The following is an 18582-nucleotide window of genomic DNA, read 5'->3' as shown; positions in this document are numbered from 1 at the left end:
TTGAAGTTTTTAACAAAGTGGTGTTTGTATTAGATGATTACTAAGAGTTTCTATACTCCTCTATACGACATTTTTGCCTTAGGATGCCAGTACTGGAAAATCGTATGATAGAGTCTTGTAGTGAACGTAATAACAAAATCGCTAATGCTATTCTAGCAAGCAAACTATAAAGTAAATGATCGTTTTATAAAGATCCGTGGGAGAGCAACTCCATGAGCTTTCCTTTACTGAAAGCTCATGAAGTTGAAGAAAATATGACAGACGTCATTATCAAGATTTATAGAAAATTTGTACGCAATGAACAATTCTTAATAAATTTATTTTCACTGTTCACATGCTCAAAGGATTTATTTATGTTCATAATAGTTTGTCAGAATTATCTAAGTAGCTGTTCCAATCAACTACCAGGTGGTAGAGTCGTTTAAGCAATATTTCTCCGTTTTTGTTACTTTTTTTGAAATAATATTTTGTATTTAGTCTTTTTCGTTAATAAGATGTGTCTTACTGTATCCCAAGAATATGGTTCTCTACATAGTTTATGTGAAATGTTATAAACTTTCTGTTAGAGTTTAGATTATTTCACTGCTATTACTAGTTTTCTCTCAATAGTTTTTATTGTTACAAATGGAAATTTTTTACACAGTTAGCAGAAGGAGAAACGATGTGATTGGTGAGTTTGAACAAGAACGTAATGTAAAGGCATTATGCTAATATAGAGGGTCTGCTGCAATTTATTAGGCAAGTCAGCTGGTGTTTTGCTCTTAAAAGGGAACATAATGTTATTACTATAACAAAATCGTTTATTTGTTGGAAAAATATCATTTCTGATTGTTATTAAAAGACTTGCAGAAAACTGAGACAAGATTACAACAAAGAATTAGATAACAAGTGAGTTGGTTTCAGCTTCTTCCTGTTGGGTTTAGCAGGCTGTATCGTCGGCAGCATTGGGTCCAGCGCAGATACCGTAGAGGTAAGGGTGGTCTTCACTCTGTTGTATTATTGTTATTTTATGTTAACATACTGTATATAAAAAAATTTCCTTTGACTCTTTTTGTTGGTCGTTGTCTCCTCTCCCTAGTCACAATGAATCATCGCTCGATTGATTGCCGCAGTATGCTGCTTGTTTCATGTCGTCTTTCTGTCCTTGTGTAGACTAGCTTCCTTGTGTTGCTCAGTTGCTGCTGCCTGATGGTATTGTCTACCGCTCTGCGCTCTTTTTCAGCCCTCTTGCTCTGCCGCTTTGTGTACTGTATCAATCAAACGCTTTGTGTCCTTCTTTTCCGCAATTTTTATATTTAATAATGTTAGGACAGCTAGCCTCTATGTGCCCTTGTTGTGAGCAATTGTAACATTCAACTTTGTAACACGTCTACCAGCTATGTCCTTGTCTATTGCATTGGCTCGCTTGCCCTCCCTCTGTGTGCGCCCTCTTGCCACTGCTGTACCTCTTCCTCTCGCCTTCCGAATTCATCTAGGGTCCTTTTTGCCGATTCGTATTTTGCACATGTGACTGTTAGTTTATGCATGTTAATGTTAATGTCAGCCGTTTGTAGTAATTCTTATTTTAGTTTTTCATTACGGATGCAACAAGGAAGCATTTATACTTATATATATATATATATATATATATATATATATATATACTTCACACAAGAGACATGCTGAACTCATGGAATGGAACCCCGCTTCAATATGCAGACGATTGTTCAGTTATCTGCTCAAGACCAAATGAAGAACTACTATATGAAACAATGAAAAGCAACTGCATGAAGCTCACCCACTGGCTAGAACAATGGTGCATGAAAGCAAACTGTTCCAAGACACATCGATACGATTTGGTTCAATTGCAGCCCAAAACAACTTCAAGTCAGCAGAGAAATTAAACATTACGAAGTCTACTAAAGTTTTAGGCTTAACCCTAGGCTCTAAATTAGCACTCAACACACAAAGAAAAGAATCAAAAGCGATATTGGCCAAAAAATGAAGACTACTTCTACCTTTCATCAATGTAGGGTTAAAGCCATACTATTCTAAGAAAATACTAGAATCAACCATAATACCGAAAGTGTTTTAAATTAGTTTTATATGGGGTCAAAAAGCTGACAGCTCTCTATAGTTGTTTGAAAGACATACTAGGAGCAAAGACTAACCACTCGACGGAAGCATTCCACCATATCACAAACATACCTACAGCTGAGTCTTTAAAGGTTGACTTGCAACAAAATTCACATTACCGTTATTTGATATGAAAAGATTCACCATGTCTTACTCTGTTGTGTTGTAGGTGCAAAATATGTGGAAAGGTGATTAGAAGGTGTTAAAAGCTCAAAAACGTAGTTTGGATTCCGTTTCCAAAACGGCTTAAATGGGATGTAGTTGTGAGAGATGGTTTCTGTTTACACTTTCTTGCAACCTTATTCGTCAAAATATTTTCACAAATATGCTTCACGCATTCAATAAAATTATGTCTATTGTTCTTATGCGTCTATTTTATCGTCATTGTAATGCTGTCACTTTTACCAGTGATATCTTATAACTTACCGAAAAAATTCATTTAACTTTTTTAACCTTACCTCGAAGGAGTATATATCATTGTCTGATAATCATGACGAGCCTGTTGGTCACCTGTGATAATTGAAAAGTGCTGCAAAAATTATTTGCGAAGTATTGGGTCACATGATCAGAGAACAACTTGACGATTGAATAATGCCGAAACAAAACTGTAAAGTAGCGAGCATCTATATTTGATACGGGGTCTTCGGTAAAACCCGAAGTGTTTGTCATAAACTAGTACTACGATAAGTTTTATATTGAGCTTTGTATTGGCCTTTAAATTCACATGAGAACATACGTGACAAGACGATAACCAAATTTCGTGGCTACATCATCGAAATAAAGAGATTCCAATATACGGCCGCTTTTCGTTTTTGAGCTTTTAGGAGCTTGTAATCACATTTCTACATATTTGGCACTTACAACACAACAGAGTAAGACATGGTGAATCTTTTGATGCCAAATAACTGTAATGTGAATTTTGTTGCAAGTCAACCTTTAAGCTCCAGAGACATATATACATTCTGTAGGATGGCAATAGGACAGAGCTTTTTCGCAAAAACTTTGTTATCTACAAAAAGCAAACTTCAAAAGAAAATACATTCTCACATTGTAAGCCTAAATGATAGAAATACAACTATAGCAGATATGTCATCAAGTCATTTTAGAAGATCCACTATTCGAAAGCAACTAATTAATGATCGGCAACGCTGATCAAAAAACTCATTTGATAACAGGACACTGTTCCACTAGTTTATTAAATGACCTAGAAACAGATCATCTGGAGAAAAACCCTATTCTACTTATATTACCAAGGAGACAAATACTAATTTTAACCGGGCTCTTCACAGGCCACACAACCTTACAATATCACTTATACAAACTCAATTTAGCATTTACCCCAACATGCACATCCCTGGATGAGGACGAAACAGTAGACCCATTACCTATACAGATGCAGCAATTACACCAATCTAAGAAAGAAAATGTTCCCTTACCCTCACAACTATCAACATCTGCTAGAATTTGTACATGAAAGCTGGCGGTTAAATTGAAAACATAATTAACCCACTGCAGATAAACCATAGAAGTAAATATCAATGATACTTACACAGACAGATGATACAGACCATATTATAGTCATCCAACTATTAATTAACAATTGATCTTGCCACAATCAATACCCATAGAGAATCTAGTCTTCAGACATGAGCCCTTGTAGTTGTATATAGTATCAATCAATTTATTTTTGTATAAATTACTCTGCATTACTTATTTGAAGTCGTCCTCTCATGTAAATTTTAGTTTAATTTTCACACAAATAATCTCAAACTAAACATGAATTTTTCACAACTAACTTGCATTCAGGATGCTTTTACAGTTTCTATGTTAATTAATAATATGCGTACAACTAAAAGTTTTGTCATTTGGCTATCAGCAAACTAAAAGATTACTAACTAACTTGAGCGTCTGCCATAAAAAATGCGAATCGATCAGACTTTACTCGTCTATTGCTCGAGGAAGCTTGACCCATGTTGCGAAAATACGTCAATTGGTTGGCCCACTGCCAAAGTCATAGCTCGCGTATCGATGTTGAAGTTGCACGTAAAGTTACACTAACTGGGAGTGCGTAAGGGTTTACTTGAATTGTTGGTGCGCAGTCCAAGGTTAGTGTGAACGCACTTATCCTGCATATCTTTTTCGTTCCAAAGGTCATAATTTATCACTCCATCGATACCTTTAGTGAGCGTGTGCTATATAAGCACGAGCATTTCCTTTGCGTCGGTAAAAATTAATTCTTGTAAGTTTATAAGCCTTTTCATCGCTTAAGTAGTGTGTTTTACTTTTTTTGCAAGCTATGGTTTTTGTTTTGGTTATGTCATTTTCAATGATTGTAATTGGTACTTTCTGTCACTTATTCTACCTTTTTATAACCGAACATTTCATGCATGCGAAATTTTTTTATCTCTTCAACTGTTTCTATTCTGTCTTTTTGCAAACTAGCATTTTTTTCAATGAATTTCGATGGCTAGGTTTGTGTCTGCAGTTATAGCTGTTATAGCTTGATTTATTGCTTCTGACAGTAGTGCTAAGCCGAAATCGGCAATGACAGCGAAAGTTGACAGACTATTCAAGAGCATGTTTTCTGTTCATTTGTGGTAGTTGCCGTAACCTGGTGCTTCACAAGCATTGTGATAATATATTTGATCAATGACCAAGACATACAAACAACCAAATGTTAATAGGTCTAAGGCGTACGTACTGTTGTGGAAGTCAGCGCTGACTAGCCACTTGCAAGTGGGTTCTGCGTACTAGTTGTCTTACACAGAATGAGTAATAACTCTCATGCACAACTAATTGTGGCAAGCAAGGTGTCTGGTGAATAATGGCTCTTTATTTACATGAGCTCTATCTATAAGCATGAAAAGATAGAACAATCAGATACAATTCACTACAATCAAGCGTAATGCTGAAATGAGCTAATAACGAATACTCAAACAGTTACACTTGTAAATGTAAGAATGTTAAGATATATATATATATATATGTGTTACAAAAATATACAAAGGTAGGTTAATGTTACCACACTGTTCTTAATGAACATTAAGAACGTAACTCTCAGTCCTTAGTTCTGTCGTTCGTAGTCTGTATCGCTAGCTCTGTGCTCTTAGTTCCCCCTCACTAGGGTATCTTCTCTGTTGCATATTCTTACCTTTCCTGTTTAACACGGGAGCACCTTCGCTTATATAGCAAGGGCTGGGTGTTAATCTATGGGCCTTCTGCGCAAGCTGGCTTTTGGGCTAATCTGAGAATGGTTGAATACTTATGATAATTAGAGAAAGCTCAGCTCAGTAAATCCATTACAGTACCAAGGCGTGTTAACAAAAAATAGAAAATCACAACACGTTGACTGCTTTAATAAGAGCTAACGGAGCTGAGATGACGGTATGGCAAAGCACTCTTTTGTTAAAATTGCATAGCTTTTTAAGCTGTTTATGTCTATAATAATCATTGAATGTTGGTGCTACCATGTTATAGCACAGAGTACTTTGATTAGAATTTAGATCAAGCTATATTATGGCTACTAATAACGAAATAAATAAAAAATGAAAAACATGTTTTTTATAAAAGTTCCTTATCACAAAAAGCACCCATTTACACATGTCTATACAGTGTAAATAAGCATAATACAGTTTAGCTCCTAAAATGTATGTACGCCTATTTTCTCATTTTATTCTAAGACTTCACGTTCTATTTCACCTAGCTCCACAAATTTTGTTATCATGAAGTAGCATCACCTAGGTAATACAGTCAAACATGGATAACTCGGCCACGGATAGCTCGAAAACATGGTTAATTCGAACAGTTTCTTTGGTCCGTTCCCACGTTATGATAAATTGCTATAGATAACTCGAACTCAACACTGTTAATTCGAACTGTTTTTTTGCCCAACGGCTACCGAAACGGTTGTTATCGCTTTAGAAAATAACTTTATTCAAAGCCATAGAGGTAAACCTCATATTTTCGTAATTCATAAGCGTTGTTATTACCACCATCGGCAAAATAATTTTGTCAACGACTTTTCTAAAGGTTTGGTCAAATTTGATTTATACTGCTATACGATTAATAGCACGGGCTTGCCGGGTCACGCGCGCAAGGATATTCGCCACGCGCATACAAAACAAAAACAGCATGTTGTTTTGTATGTACGTGGCGAAAATCCTTGATTGCGTGACCCGGCTAGCCCGTGACGAATAGTTTTCCGACATTGATTCCGTGTTGAATCAACGTCGGAATGTTGAATGTTTAAAACGTCTTAAAATTGTTTTTATTAAACGTATACGTTGTCTTAGCTAAAAAAAAACTATTCATCGTTTGACCTAAACACAGAATACGTGTGTACATTCAATAAGTATCCATTCAAAAAGCGTGAGTGATATACAATGTACCGTTAAACCTCGTAAAACTTTTAATTGAACTGCCTCGGAGTGTTGCTCTTAACGAATCCCAGGTAAAGTAAGGGATTTTTCTTTGGTAACTTTTTCTTGAAGTTGCATAAACTTCAAGAAAAGTCGGCAAAATTGATCGTGGGTAAAACGCTCAAAAGAAAAAGATGTCTTTTCTTTTGAGCATTTCAACAACGATCAAGTTTTGCCAATGTCAATCTAAAAAAACGTCCTGGCAATAACATCACCTCAAACAACAAACCAATCTCAAGTGATAGAAAAATCTCTATACTTTTTGATAAAAACGTTTTAAACTTTACATTAGAAGCATTTAATTTGAAACAAGCCATTTGTGCTTTTGATTTATATTATAGTTTGCATATGTACATGTATCTACTAATAAATAAGTAAATACATGGACTTGTGACAGTGCTCTAATAACTTGAACGCTCTGATAATTTGAACACTTTTGCTCGGTCCCGTGAAGTTCGAGTTATCCATGTTTGACTGTATTTGTTTTGTGTGTTGTCAAGTAATACGCTAGTAAATTTATATAATTAGACCCATTTATTGGGACGCAAGTGGGCAACACGCTCAAAGCAGTAAAATTTTAAAAAAGCTGCCCTCTAGAGTCTTCTACGTTACTACTCCAATACTGTGCTAATGCACAATGCAAGTGTAGGCCTACTTTTAGTTTACTAGCATTTAAATAGTGTTAGAGATGTGATTGCGTCAAATTTTATTTGCTTTTAAAAGAAAGTATTTTTTGTCTATCAGTTGATATGTTGTTTGTTGTGCTAGGCAATCTCATTGTCAAGATATTTGAAGATTGAAATCGAAAAAAAAATGATCGCTGTAAAAATGCTCAGGCCAAAAAAACATGCCCAGACTTGCCCAAAATGATGTAACGAGTGATACAACCTGTCTCTATCTCTCGTAATCACATAGGCTAATGTAATAAAAGTCTAGTCCTACGCAACTCTATTGGCATATATTTTATTTTGTATTTGCTCATGTTGTCTAGAATAAAGTTTTTAATCCAGCTACAAATACCTTATGAATGTCGCAAACGCTTCAAATAATGGAAATTAAAAACTTGTCATATTAGCTTCCTCTAAATGTTGTGTAAACATCTGAGTACCGACTACGATTTGGCCGGTCAACGGTAATTAGGCCCTCAAGTTGTTCTCAGTTACTACCCACACCGTAAACTAGCTACTAAACAAAATAAGCATGCCGCCATCTTTAAAAATAATATGTTTGAATATATGGCGAAACCAACTGCATCCCAAAATGTCATTTATAGTCATCTAGTCATTATCAGTATCAATTTGTAGAAAAAGTTTACTGGTCACATTCGATTAGTTAATTCAAATACAAAACAATTGGTTTTATGAGTCGACCGAAATAGTGAACCTTAAAAAACGTCAATTTCGTTGAAATCAATTAACTTACCGGTTTTGGCAAAGGATTACTAAAGCCATTCTTGCACGTGATTGGCGGATTGTGGACTCACCTGTTTTCACTTAGTTGTGTGGAGCATAAACTTTTTTGAATTTAATATCTGGTCCGTTGGAATTGAGTAGAGCTATGCAAAAGTACCAGCCAATACAGCTCTGATTACACGTCATAAATTCATCTATCAGAGAAAATCTCAGCACAGATGGCAACAGGGCTATGATGTATTCAATATGTTCTGCAATTCATGTTTTGCATTGTCTTCAACAATATTATTTTATCATATAATTTTTACAAGCCAAAAAATTTTCATCGCAGCATAAAGTTTTTATTAAAACCATCCATCCAAGTCGTGGCCATTCACATAGTTTCAGGTCATATAATAGGACAAATTAATCTACTGCAGCAAACTGACACAAAATATATGGTTTGTGCAGCACACATTCGTGTCTCTCTTTCCCATTTATGGCAGTTTCCAGACCGACACGACTGCTCGCCTAGTGAACCACACAAACATCCTGTAACAATAAAACAAATGTACTAAATGTCATTCATATATATGTCATTCTAACGCATATCTACTGAAAGCTTTCAATTTGAGATTTAGATAGATTGCGAGTGTAATTTTCAAAATAAATAAATGTTTAACAAAAGCATAAATACGCAAAGCCAACAATTCGAAGCTTTGTTTCTGAGAGTTAAAGATGGGCATTGATCATTAGATGTTTCTCACTTTCTACTAGTGAGAAATGAACATGAATTCTAATCATGAATCTAATTTACTAGCTAGAATTGCCAAAGAAAATTTAAAGCAAATGTTATAGCTAGGTGAAACGATAAAAAGTTGTGAACTGATTAAAAAGTTATGAAACGATGATTCGTGATAGCAAAAAGTTTTAATTTTACTTGTTAGTAGATGTATTCATGAGCACTAAAATTATTACCGTTAGTTTAGAATATATGTAAAGGATACTCAAAGATAAATTTACCTCCATTATCCTATCTTTCTCTGCAGCATAACGCTGTTGTCGTCTGTCAGCTCTAACCATAACCTGTCTGCCCCAATCTTTAATCACCTGACGCTCAGAAAACTTCGAGTCACCTTGGCTGAACTGAGCATTGTTACAATTCTGTTGTTTGTCAATAAAACATGTTGGTGCAGTGATTCAGTAAATTAACGATGTCAATTAAATCAGTAAATTAAATATCGGTGTCGATGAATCTAGAATCTACAACTAGTCAATGCGCATAACTAGCTAGTAATAGAGTAAAATCCCTAACAATGAGAATCTTCGAAGTCACAGACAACCCGTTTTACGAACGATAATATTTAATATCACCTATATAAAAATTTCGTGCTGATAATTGGCTAATGAAGAGATATTATATTTATCACTCGTGGACTCTTTTCACAAGTATCACTCATTACGTCACGAATAAAGCACCCGCTCGAATCTGAGCTTTTTAAAAGATGGCCTCATTCAAACACTTATATCTCTGGACAGGGTTAGTCTATAAAGACAACAATGACGTCAAATTGTAGCTGATGTTTTAGCCTTTTATTGGTCTTAATTTCATCAAATCGACCTTTTTGACGCAACTATGTCTTTAAGTAGTAACAAGATACATATTATGTTAAAATATTTACAACAGACTCAACATTTTGCAAATTTGGCACTAAATATGAAAAATGATTATTCGCAACGATTACCTTGTATTCTGCATCATTCTCTAGACTTAAAAAGTAGCAATAGCGACCAGTCATTTTTCATTTACACAGCTGTGTATCGTTAGTTAAAATTGTGAGGCAATATTTCACAAAAGCCAAACAAAACTACTGTACTAATACTTTACATAGAATAGACATGATAAAACTTGAAACAAATCTGTTTACTGTAAAACCAAGCTTGTCCCCTATTAGCACTGTGTATTTACATTTTCAATGTTGGGTACCAAAGACAACTCCACTGTTTTTCAACATAATTTTTTGGAAAAATCTAAATAACGAATGATGTTGAAGTATTTGTGACAGCATTTTTGTAAGTTGAACAAACCTGTAGATGGTCTACCAATAAGGGTAACAAACCTGTAGATGGTCTACCAATAAGGGTTTCATGAACAAACCTGTAGATGGTCTACCAATAAGGGTTTCATGAACAAACCTGTAGATGGTCTACCAATAAGGGTAACAAACCTGTAGATGGTCTACCAATAAGGGTAACAAACCTGTAGATGGTCTACCAATAAGGGTAACAAACCTGTAGATGGTCTACCAATAAGGGTAACAAACCTGTAGATGGTCTACCAATAAGGGTAACAAACCTGTAGATGGTCTACCAATAAGGGTAACAAACCTGTAGATGGTCTACTAATAAGGGTAACAAACCTGTAGATGGTCTACCAATAAGGGTTTCATGAGAATCTCCGTAAGTTCCTGAGCGCCAAAATTTATTAAAACATCAGATTGTCCAAATACTTGTTATCAACATGAAGAATGTTTGTGATTTTATCTCTTCTGTGAAGTTCTGGAATTAGCTTAATTCTCCAAAGTTTGCCACTATGATTGAACTATGTATTTCAATTGAATTGTAGCATAGCTTTGCTGGCCAAAGCGTTGAAAATCCTTTTTATGCAAATAACCATATATAGTTGTAGCATGTGTGTAATAACTAAAAACTATAATATATCCGGCCATTACTTCAACATCTCCATTGTTTACTGACATATTCCAGAAATCTTCTATCGATCCTGATGGAGTCACTTTGGACTGCACTTTATAGTCCAGCATTGAATGTGTTTTTCTGCTTGGAATGCTACCACTTTGTGGTTCACACTATGATACTGTTTCGTGTGAGAATGCTACCAAGGAAGGATCTAGTTCGTAACCGTTACTACTTCCTCATAGACACCTTCTCCGTCTTCCTCGTCAACTTTGTGCTGGTGCAGCGTCTGAGAGCGGTTGCAGCCGTACAAATGGTTCAGCATCTATTCTACTATTTTACTTGGAACAAGTCAGATCTATGCAAGAAGGTAGTAGCAGTACATCAATTGTTTTTATTATGCTACTTGCTGTTGGCAGCATAATCACTTTGATGAAAGAAAATAACCTTCATTATCATGCGGTAGCACAATCTCAGCCTTTCGAGAAAAGTATTTTCGTACTTTTCTCAGTCACTTGAGAAAAGTATATGAGTGGTGTCTTATTTACAAACAAATTATTTTCGCATCCAATCCGCTGCTGTCAGAGCTCTAACCTATATTATTGTTTTATTAATAGTTTTATTAGTATAATGAAGCCATAGATGTGCTGCGTTTAAATTTTATCAACTACACTATTAGAATATATCAGTTAAAGTTTGAGAGTGCTGTAGCCCTTTCGCTGCTGATAGCACAATTGATACAATCAATAGCACGCTGATAATAGCAAACTACCAAAAGGTAAAAACTAAGTAAGGGTGACTGGCACCGTTTATTATGAGTCGTCTTATCACTTTAAGTCTCAAATGGTCAGCACTCATAGTCTTTATACGGATGTAACAGCTCATAGTCACTATGATATTATTGTATGGATAATGCAGATTTGGAATTGTGTGCACGTTGTATCACACAGTCATAAGTGTTTCAATGGACAGTCACATGATGCGGATTACTGCGGGCGCTTTGTTAAAAAAAGATTAAGAATTCTATGCCAAAGGTCATAACAGTGCACACCTGTCTCACTTAGCAACACGCTTTCAAAATAGGAATGACTGAAGCTTTGAAAATGTTTAAACTAGAATCGCTTGCGCGGCATTGTCTTGTGTATCATTCGCGAGTGTCATTTCCATCTTTTGCAAACATAAAACATTTGATAAAAGTTTGCGAGTAACAAAACTCGTTTGACTTGCAGATTTTTGCTGTTTTCATCTTGTGGACGATGCAAACTTGCAGATTAACTGCGTCATGGAAACTTAGTGATTGATTGCATTATGCAAGGCACAACTTTAGGCAACATGTTATAGCTAAGTTTGTATTTTGCAGTGCCTCCATTAAACCTTGTTCCCATATACGTCGCAAAGCACCGGCGACAGCACCGCAGACTATTAGCGGTGAAATGGGAACCTACGTGCCGGGTACCGTCAGTAGTTGCCGGCGGCAACGCAATAGTTTAGCACTGTTCAAACTCCGCGAAAGACCGCAGGCAAAACTTTCCTGAAATGCACTCTACAGGTGAAGGTCACCATTATAGCAACGGCATGGCAAGTGAACATTTTATTTGATTATGGGATTATGTTTAGCGATGCAGCTTTACATGTGAACATATGCCGCTTAGCATCACAAGCGTTTTACTGCGCAAGTTACCGCCGGAGTCTCGCAATCGATATGGTAACCAGGCTTTATAGAAGCTGGTGTAGACACTACTGCACTCTGTGTTCACTTACATTAACCTGTTGCAGGTAATCAGTTGGAGCAGCTTGGAGTGGCAGAAGCTGCCAAAGGAAGTACACCCTAAAGTAGCCTTGGTAGAGGTGCTTGGAACTGGCTTTGATGTGATGGTTCACTTGGTCAATGCCTACTTGCTGGCTGGGAAACTCACGCCTATGGAGGTCATTCTCGGAATAGCTCTTGTTTATGTATTTACGAGTGCTCTGCTGTACAACCCACGGTAAGTCAGCCACAGTGTGTACAGTAGTATGAAAACATTACTAATTTATGCTTCTTTGTTAGTTGATGTTGTTATTAAGAAGGCCAGTAGATCAGGGCTGTCATCCCTTAGAATTCTAAATTTAAAGTATAACTGCTATTGCAAAAGGATAGTTGAAACTCGGGTTTTCAACTTTGCTGATACTTTTTCTACTGTTGCCTGGCGACGCGTGTTTTGCAATGAGATCGCTATATAATCCTCTTTAGACTTGTTTCTCAATATGTCCTTCCTCTCCTTATTCATACTTGGGTTATAATAAATATGAAGGACAAAGAGCTAAAATATGATACGCGCATGTAAAAACAAACTATATCTTGTCTGTGTTGGTCATCCATAAGTGTCTGCTTTCGGATTAATAGAAATCAAGATGTGACGTTTTATTAATAAGGAGTCCCTGAGCCATATATTGTTGCTACTAGGAATTCCTTTAAATCATAGCCTCAAGTGTTAATCAACTCTGTCTGATTAATATAATGCGAAACTCTGCAATACTCACTGCGACATTCAAGTTGTTTTTTCGGAGTATGATTATTCATGTAATAATGTCTTAATTTATTTACCTTCAAATGCAGATATGGTAGAAATTGAATATTGACAGTAATGTAAATATATGTATTAGAGGTTTTGTCAGAGTTGTCCTCTCTTGACTACAATTAACAATAGCTAGACTTGTACATCAAAGGTGGTTTTAATTGGCCATAAAGCCAGGGTGGAAGATATGTGTTTATGGGTGCTCCTCAGACTTCACCAGTCTAACCTTGTGACCCTGAAAAGAATCTCTAGCTACCTCAGATTTTTTGGTCAATTGCAATACAGTCTCTTAGTCTCACACACGCACACAGAGTATCTAATCCCCCCACAGTGTTGGTCTTGTCTGGTGATATTTTAGCACAGATGGCGTCGAATCATTGAACTTCAGTTTCACCCGTGCTGCTCAACATAAATAGTGCAGTCTCTTTGGGCTTACCCTTTATTCTGTTTTCTATAAACTTCCAACTATCTTTCACTCGCAATTATTGCTGCTGGCTTCTCGTGCCACCTCTGCACCAGTGTGGAAGAGACTGCCTCTAGGGACCAATACTCGAAGGCTTTCTCATGCAGCCATGGAGTCACTTGAACATGTACATTATGTAGACTTGATTTAGGGCTGCCAGTATTTTGTGCTGCCAGGAGCTCTTTCCCACGCGTTCATCAAACTGCTATCCGAATTGGTTGAAGAGTGCTCATTGAATGAACATTGGCAAGTTTGTTACTAAGGAAGCCTGAGTTGATGATTTCCTGTCTAAGCCTGGGCTACATTGTCATAAGATAATTATACTCGCTCCAATCCCTTTTGACTTTTACACCAACCACCTGCTTTTATTGTCGTTGCCTAGTTTTGCTTACTTGACAGACTAGTGATATTCTATCTTTGTTAAATCTATAGTTTGATGGTCAGTTGGTTTGTCACAGCTATTTGTTGAATTATGAAGTGTGACAGTCCATATGGTAGTTCTGCTGTGGTTTAAAAGATGACTAATTGTATTTGCATGTAATCAGTCAAGTGTTCATCGCCTTATGCTGGTGGGCAGTGAGGAATAGTTCAAGGACTTTGCTAACATAGTTATTCCTATAGTTGTAGCGATTGCTACTAACAATACTCTTTAATGCTCTTAATAAGTCGTTGTGCTCTGGGCGGGCTGGCTTATGATTATGGCTGATGGAGTTGATTGCTCTGCCCTATCAGCAAGTGTTGGATGGAAACAAGCATATTTCTAAGACTGGCTGAAAGATCTAATAATGTCTCTGAAATGTTTGAAGGCTATTGCTATATCAATAGCATACTGCGTGATAGCATCATATATGTCCGCCAAACCAGTTTATGGTAGGCCTTGAGATCTCTAAAGTAGAATGAAAAATATGCTAGTTATCAACATGAAAATGGTTGTTTATTGCCGTTACTTTGCCCAATTCTTCTGTACAAACGCGGATGTAACCTTTCTAAAAAGTTATCACAGTACAGAGTGGCTGAGTATTATCTAGTTCAAGGTAAAAGGGTCTAGCAGGGTCAGTCTACTCTCAGATTAGTCCTATTTTTACATATGCTCCATCTAGATCAAATACACCTACTACTTGGACATAAATCATCATTTAAACACTCTGGCTTTTGCGGCGGTACTCTTTCTTGTACATTTGAGAATAACAGGAAGGATGTGAGATATCATATGCTATTGGCACCCAACATATCAGATAAAATCCTGTCTGATTCTTATCACACCAGTAATTATATTGGCTGTTCAAGTTAAAATTGTAGGATAACTCTCAGTTTTAGCTTTACTAGAAGTTTCTCAATCATTTTGTTCGAAGTCCGTCTATTAGTAATACAGTGGTGTGCATAAACTTGGAATCACCAGTTAAATCTTCAAATATGTATGTTTATATGCTGTTGTCTAAGAAATTCTTTGGAGTTAAGTGCCTCAACCCCATCAATATATATATCATTTGAAAGGGAAAATTCTGAAGAACAAGATGATGCCAAATATTCGAAAATATTCTCAGATTTTTATCGCCGGGGGTGAATCTACCGAAAGGCAGACTTATTGCAGGCTATGAATGTTGTTAGTGAAAATTGATAAAATAGGATACAAAAAAACTCTTTTATACAAATTGGTGGCCCTGAAAATGGCCGTTGGATTATTGTTGGTCTTCAGAAGGACTGGTAAGGTGTCTTGAGCTGAGCATTAGTATTTTATTGGCCAGCCCTTGTTCTTGATAACCATCTGACACCGTCGAGGCATGCTGTTTACTAACTTTCTGAGCTCTTCAAGAGTGATGATGATTAATATAAATCACTCAGAAATGATTGTGTTAAATCAATCAATGCATTGTTTGAAAGCACATCTTCTGCTGATCAGATTGATATATAATATCTGGCATGGCATCATAATTGGCGGGGAAAATAGAAAGCAAATGGAAGATCCATTCGATATACATGTAGAGTGAACAAAACAATGTGATTCTAGGTTTATGCACACCACTGTACCATTCACTAGTATCATGATAATAAAATGGTTGGGTCTCTGAGTCACTCATACAGCGCCCTTGGGTTACGATGACCCTGCTATACGATTCTTTTCGCACTAAGATGTAGAACACGATTATTTTTCGCCGTCTCTGTACGAAATATATTTCGCCATACGATATAAACAAAAAATTTTCTTGAAATTAAAATTTGGCAGTCGGTGTACCGAAAACGTCGAAATAAAAAAAATATGCCTATACGCTATTCGCCAAAATCTCTCCTACAACGAATGAAAGAGATCCGAACCTTGATCTCGCTGAGTTTGGCATTATTAATCATTAGTAATTGTAAAAACAAAACCAGAAATAGATAGGTGATAAAATTTTGGTGTAGAACAAGTTGAAATTCAGTAAAATAGTTAAACATACACATTAAAACTTAGCTTTGTGTATGTGTTTAGTAAGCTAAATTCATTTAAGTTATATTCAACGTTTATATTCTACATCTGCCTCGAAGGTAAGAACGCTCTACGGTACGTACTGCACATAGTATATTGGGATGTTACATTTTTTTGCAGATCCAAACCTCTAAATACACTTAGTTATTGATAGGTAACTATAGTTACTAAGGTTAGCATACTATTGTGTTACTAATATTTAATATGTACAGTGCATTTATAAATTTTTGGTGATTTTTACCAGGGGATGTTTGCGTTAGATATTTCATATGAGTTTCTATACCAAATTTCTGCCTTACAAATGCCGACACAATAATGAATTAAAATTGTATGGCGAGGGTTCACTGCAATTTTGAAATTTATGCTTACAAGCTTCTATTGGTCCAGAATACCACTGATTGACTTCTAAGATGGTTATGTCCCCTGATGTGGCATGAGACATAAAGTCAGTCATTTGTCTGGCTGTAAATCTACAAATTGACTAAACAATCACCATTGTTACAAGGCGGACTCCAAATAGCACAATCCAATGATCGTACAATGTGCGAAGACAATTTTTTTATAACTCTGCTGATTCGAGCTTACCATTCAGTTTATGATACCATCAGCAGGCCTGTGAAAAAAAAGAAGTGATGGGTGTCGTTGCTATTTAGTTTGTAAATCAGTTTTGTTGACAAGTGCATGTTATTATCGCTCATAATCACATTTGAAAGAATGAATTTGCAAAAGCCCCCCCCCCAAAGAATAAAATTAACAGATACTTTGTTATGATAAATTCAAGCTAAGGAGTGTCTATTCGCAACACTAACAGTTAATCAGAAAAGCTCCCCCTTCAAAGATTTTGACTTTTTGTTTACCCATAGATTTGCGTGGAGTGACCCCATAACGCTTGAACCATGGATAGCCAAGAGGCTGGCACCACTCTCCAAGGACACGGTTCCGCACACAGCAGCAGACAAGCTGATTGGTCAGAAACCCATAGACGACTCCCTGCTTGCTGCTGACAAGGGGAAATCCCACTAATTTGCTTATCGTTTTAAGGCAGCTCAAAGCTAGTTTCTCTATAAAATACTGTCACTAGCTTTAGTCGCAACTTTCAATGCATTATTTTAGTCGATAACTTTATTTTTGTGCGTCTTTTCTCTTCTCTTTTTCCAGCTGAGATTTGTGTTTATTGATCATTTCTATGATGAGCGTCTCATACAAGTGGAAAGTGATTTTTGTTCCCGAATTTAACTAGTGGTACATAGAACAACCAACCTGGTTGAACTTAGCAAGAGTTGTCTCATCAACATGGACTGAATCAGCCAATCACAAATCATGTTACTTCTCATTATTTATTCATGGATAGTCTATATTTATCTGTACTCGTATATATTATATACTGTACATCCATCAGGTTCACACAGTTTTGTTGTAGAAGGAATATTGCTACAGAGGTGCAAATAAAGATAAGTATTTATGTATTATTATTGTATTTATTATTGTATTCACCAATTCAATATTCTGTAAAAGCGATTACAAGGCATACCATTTCATGTAATTTAAAATCATTTCTTTGTGGAATCATTTTGAATTCATGCTATGCTGTCTACCAGCCGTTGAACAGGTCACTGACATACAACTTGTTTATATCTCGGGAATCGTTAAAAAGAGCAGCTGGCACTGTTGTTTCATACGTGCCACTTGCGACATCGTCTTGCAAGACCTCGTCTCAAATAATAAAAATATTTGTCAACAAAACTCCTAGTTGGATTGTACATGCTCGATAAGAAAACCTAGATGTTTATGCGCCTTTTCACTGTGAAGGAATTATAATTATTCCAAAATAATGTATGAATAACTAGAAATTCCCTTATCATACAGCCCACGACCAAAGTGATAATGGAAAAATAAAGGGTACTGCTGGTTGAGAAATGCAATATTAGCAGTCAACTGGCAGTGCAATAGGAGAACTGCAATGGTAGCTGCAATGGTAGCTGCAATGTACTGGGTGTTGTTATTATGTACAACAAACAGCAATAATGAAAGGAAAAGATGATATATATATAGCTATACCTGGGTGCTGTATATAGCAACCATAGCATACCAGGTCATAGCAACCAATATCAAGAGGTTGTGATATTTATCTAAATTTCTGTATTTATATCTAAAATATGCTGAATTTAAAAATCTAAACAGATTTTAGCTGGTTGTCATAAAAATAGATGTGTATCTATAAGAAAATGTAGGCCTATAACTTAATTTTGCAGATATTAAAAATGGCTTGGCAGTACCGCAAAATTGGGCACAGCCGTAGTACCATCAACAAATACATTAGAAAAGAAATAACACTAACATATTGCACACCATCGGTCACTATACACTTCGATCTTGTAAATTCGAATGATTATTCTTATAACTAAATCTTATAAACTCGAGTAATCATTCTTACAATTAAATATTGTAATAATCTTATAAGAATCGTTTGAAAAATATCATC

At 36.1% G+C, this 18582-nt stretch overlaps 1 protein-coding gene across 2 annotated transcripts in view; it reads left to right on the top strand.

The window, feature by feature from the left end:
• The window catches only part of LOC137408435 (uncharacterized), a 154522-nt gene extending 136953 nt beyond the window's left edge, over positions 1–17569 (top strand). The window contains exons 1-4 of one of the 2 annotated variants that reach the window (XM_068094962.1): positions 4270–4354; positions 10691–10988; positions 12395–12603; positions 16964–17569. In XM_068094962.1, the coding sequence (XP_067951063.1) occupies positions 10710–10988; positions 12395–12603; positions 16964–17123 (648 nt within the window). In that variant the 5' untranslated portion in view covers positions 4270–4354; positions 10691–10709 and the 3' untranslated portion in view covers positions 17124–17569. Of the gene's footprint in view, positions 1–4269; positions 4355–10690; positions 10989–12394; positions 12604–16963 lie in introns of those variants that run through there. The other variant, XM_068094963.1, reaches the window with a different exon arrangement.
• The last annotated feature ends 1013 nt before the right edge of the window (positions 17570–18582 follow it).

The sequence above is a fragment of the Watersipora subatra genome, chromosome 11 (assembly GCF_963576615.1).
Source record: "Watersipora subatra chromosome 11, tzWatSuba1.1, whole genome shotgun sequence".
NCBI lineage: Eukaryota > Metazoa > Bryozoa > Gymnolaemata > Cheilostomatida > Watersiporidae > Watersipora > Watersipora subatra.
The sequence above is the reverse complement of the archived record's forward strand: the minus strand, read 5'-3'. Positions and strand labels throughout refer to the sequence as shown.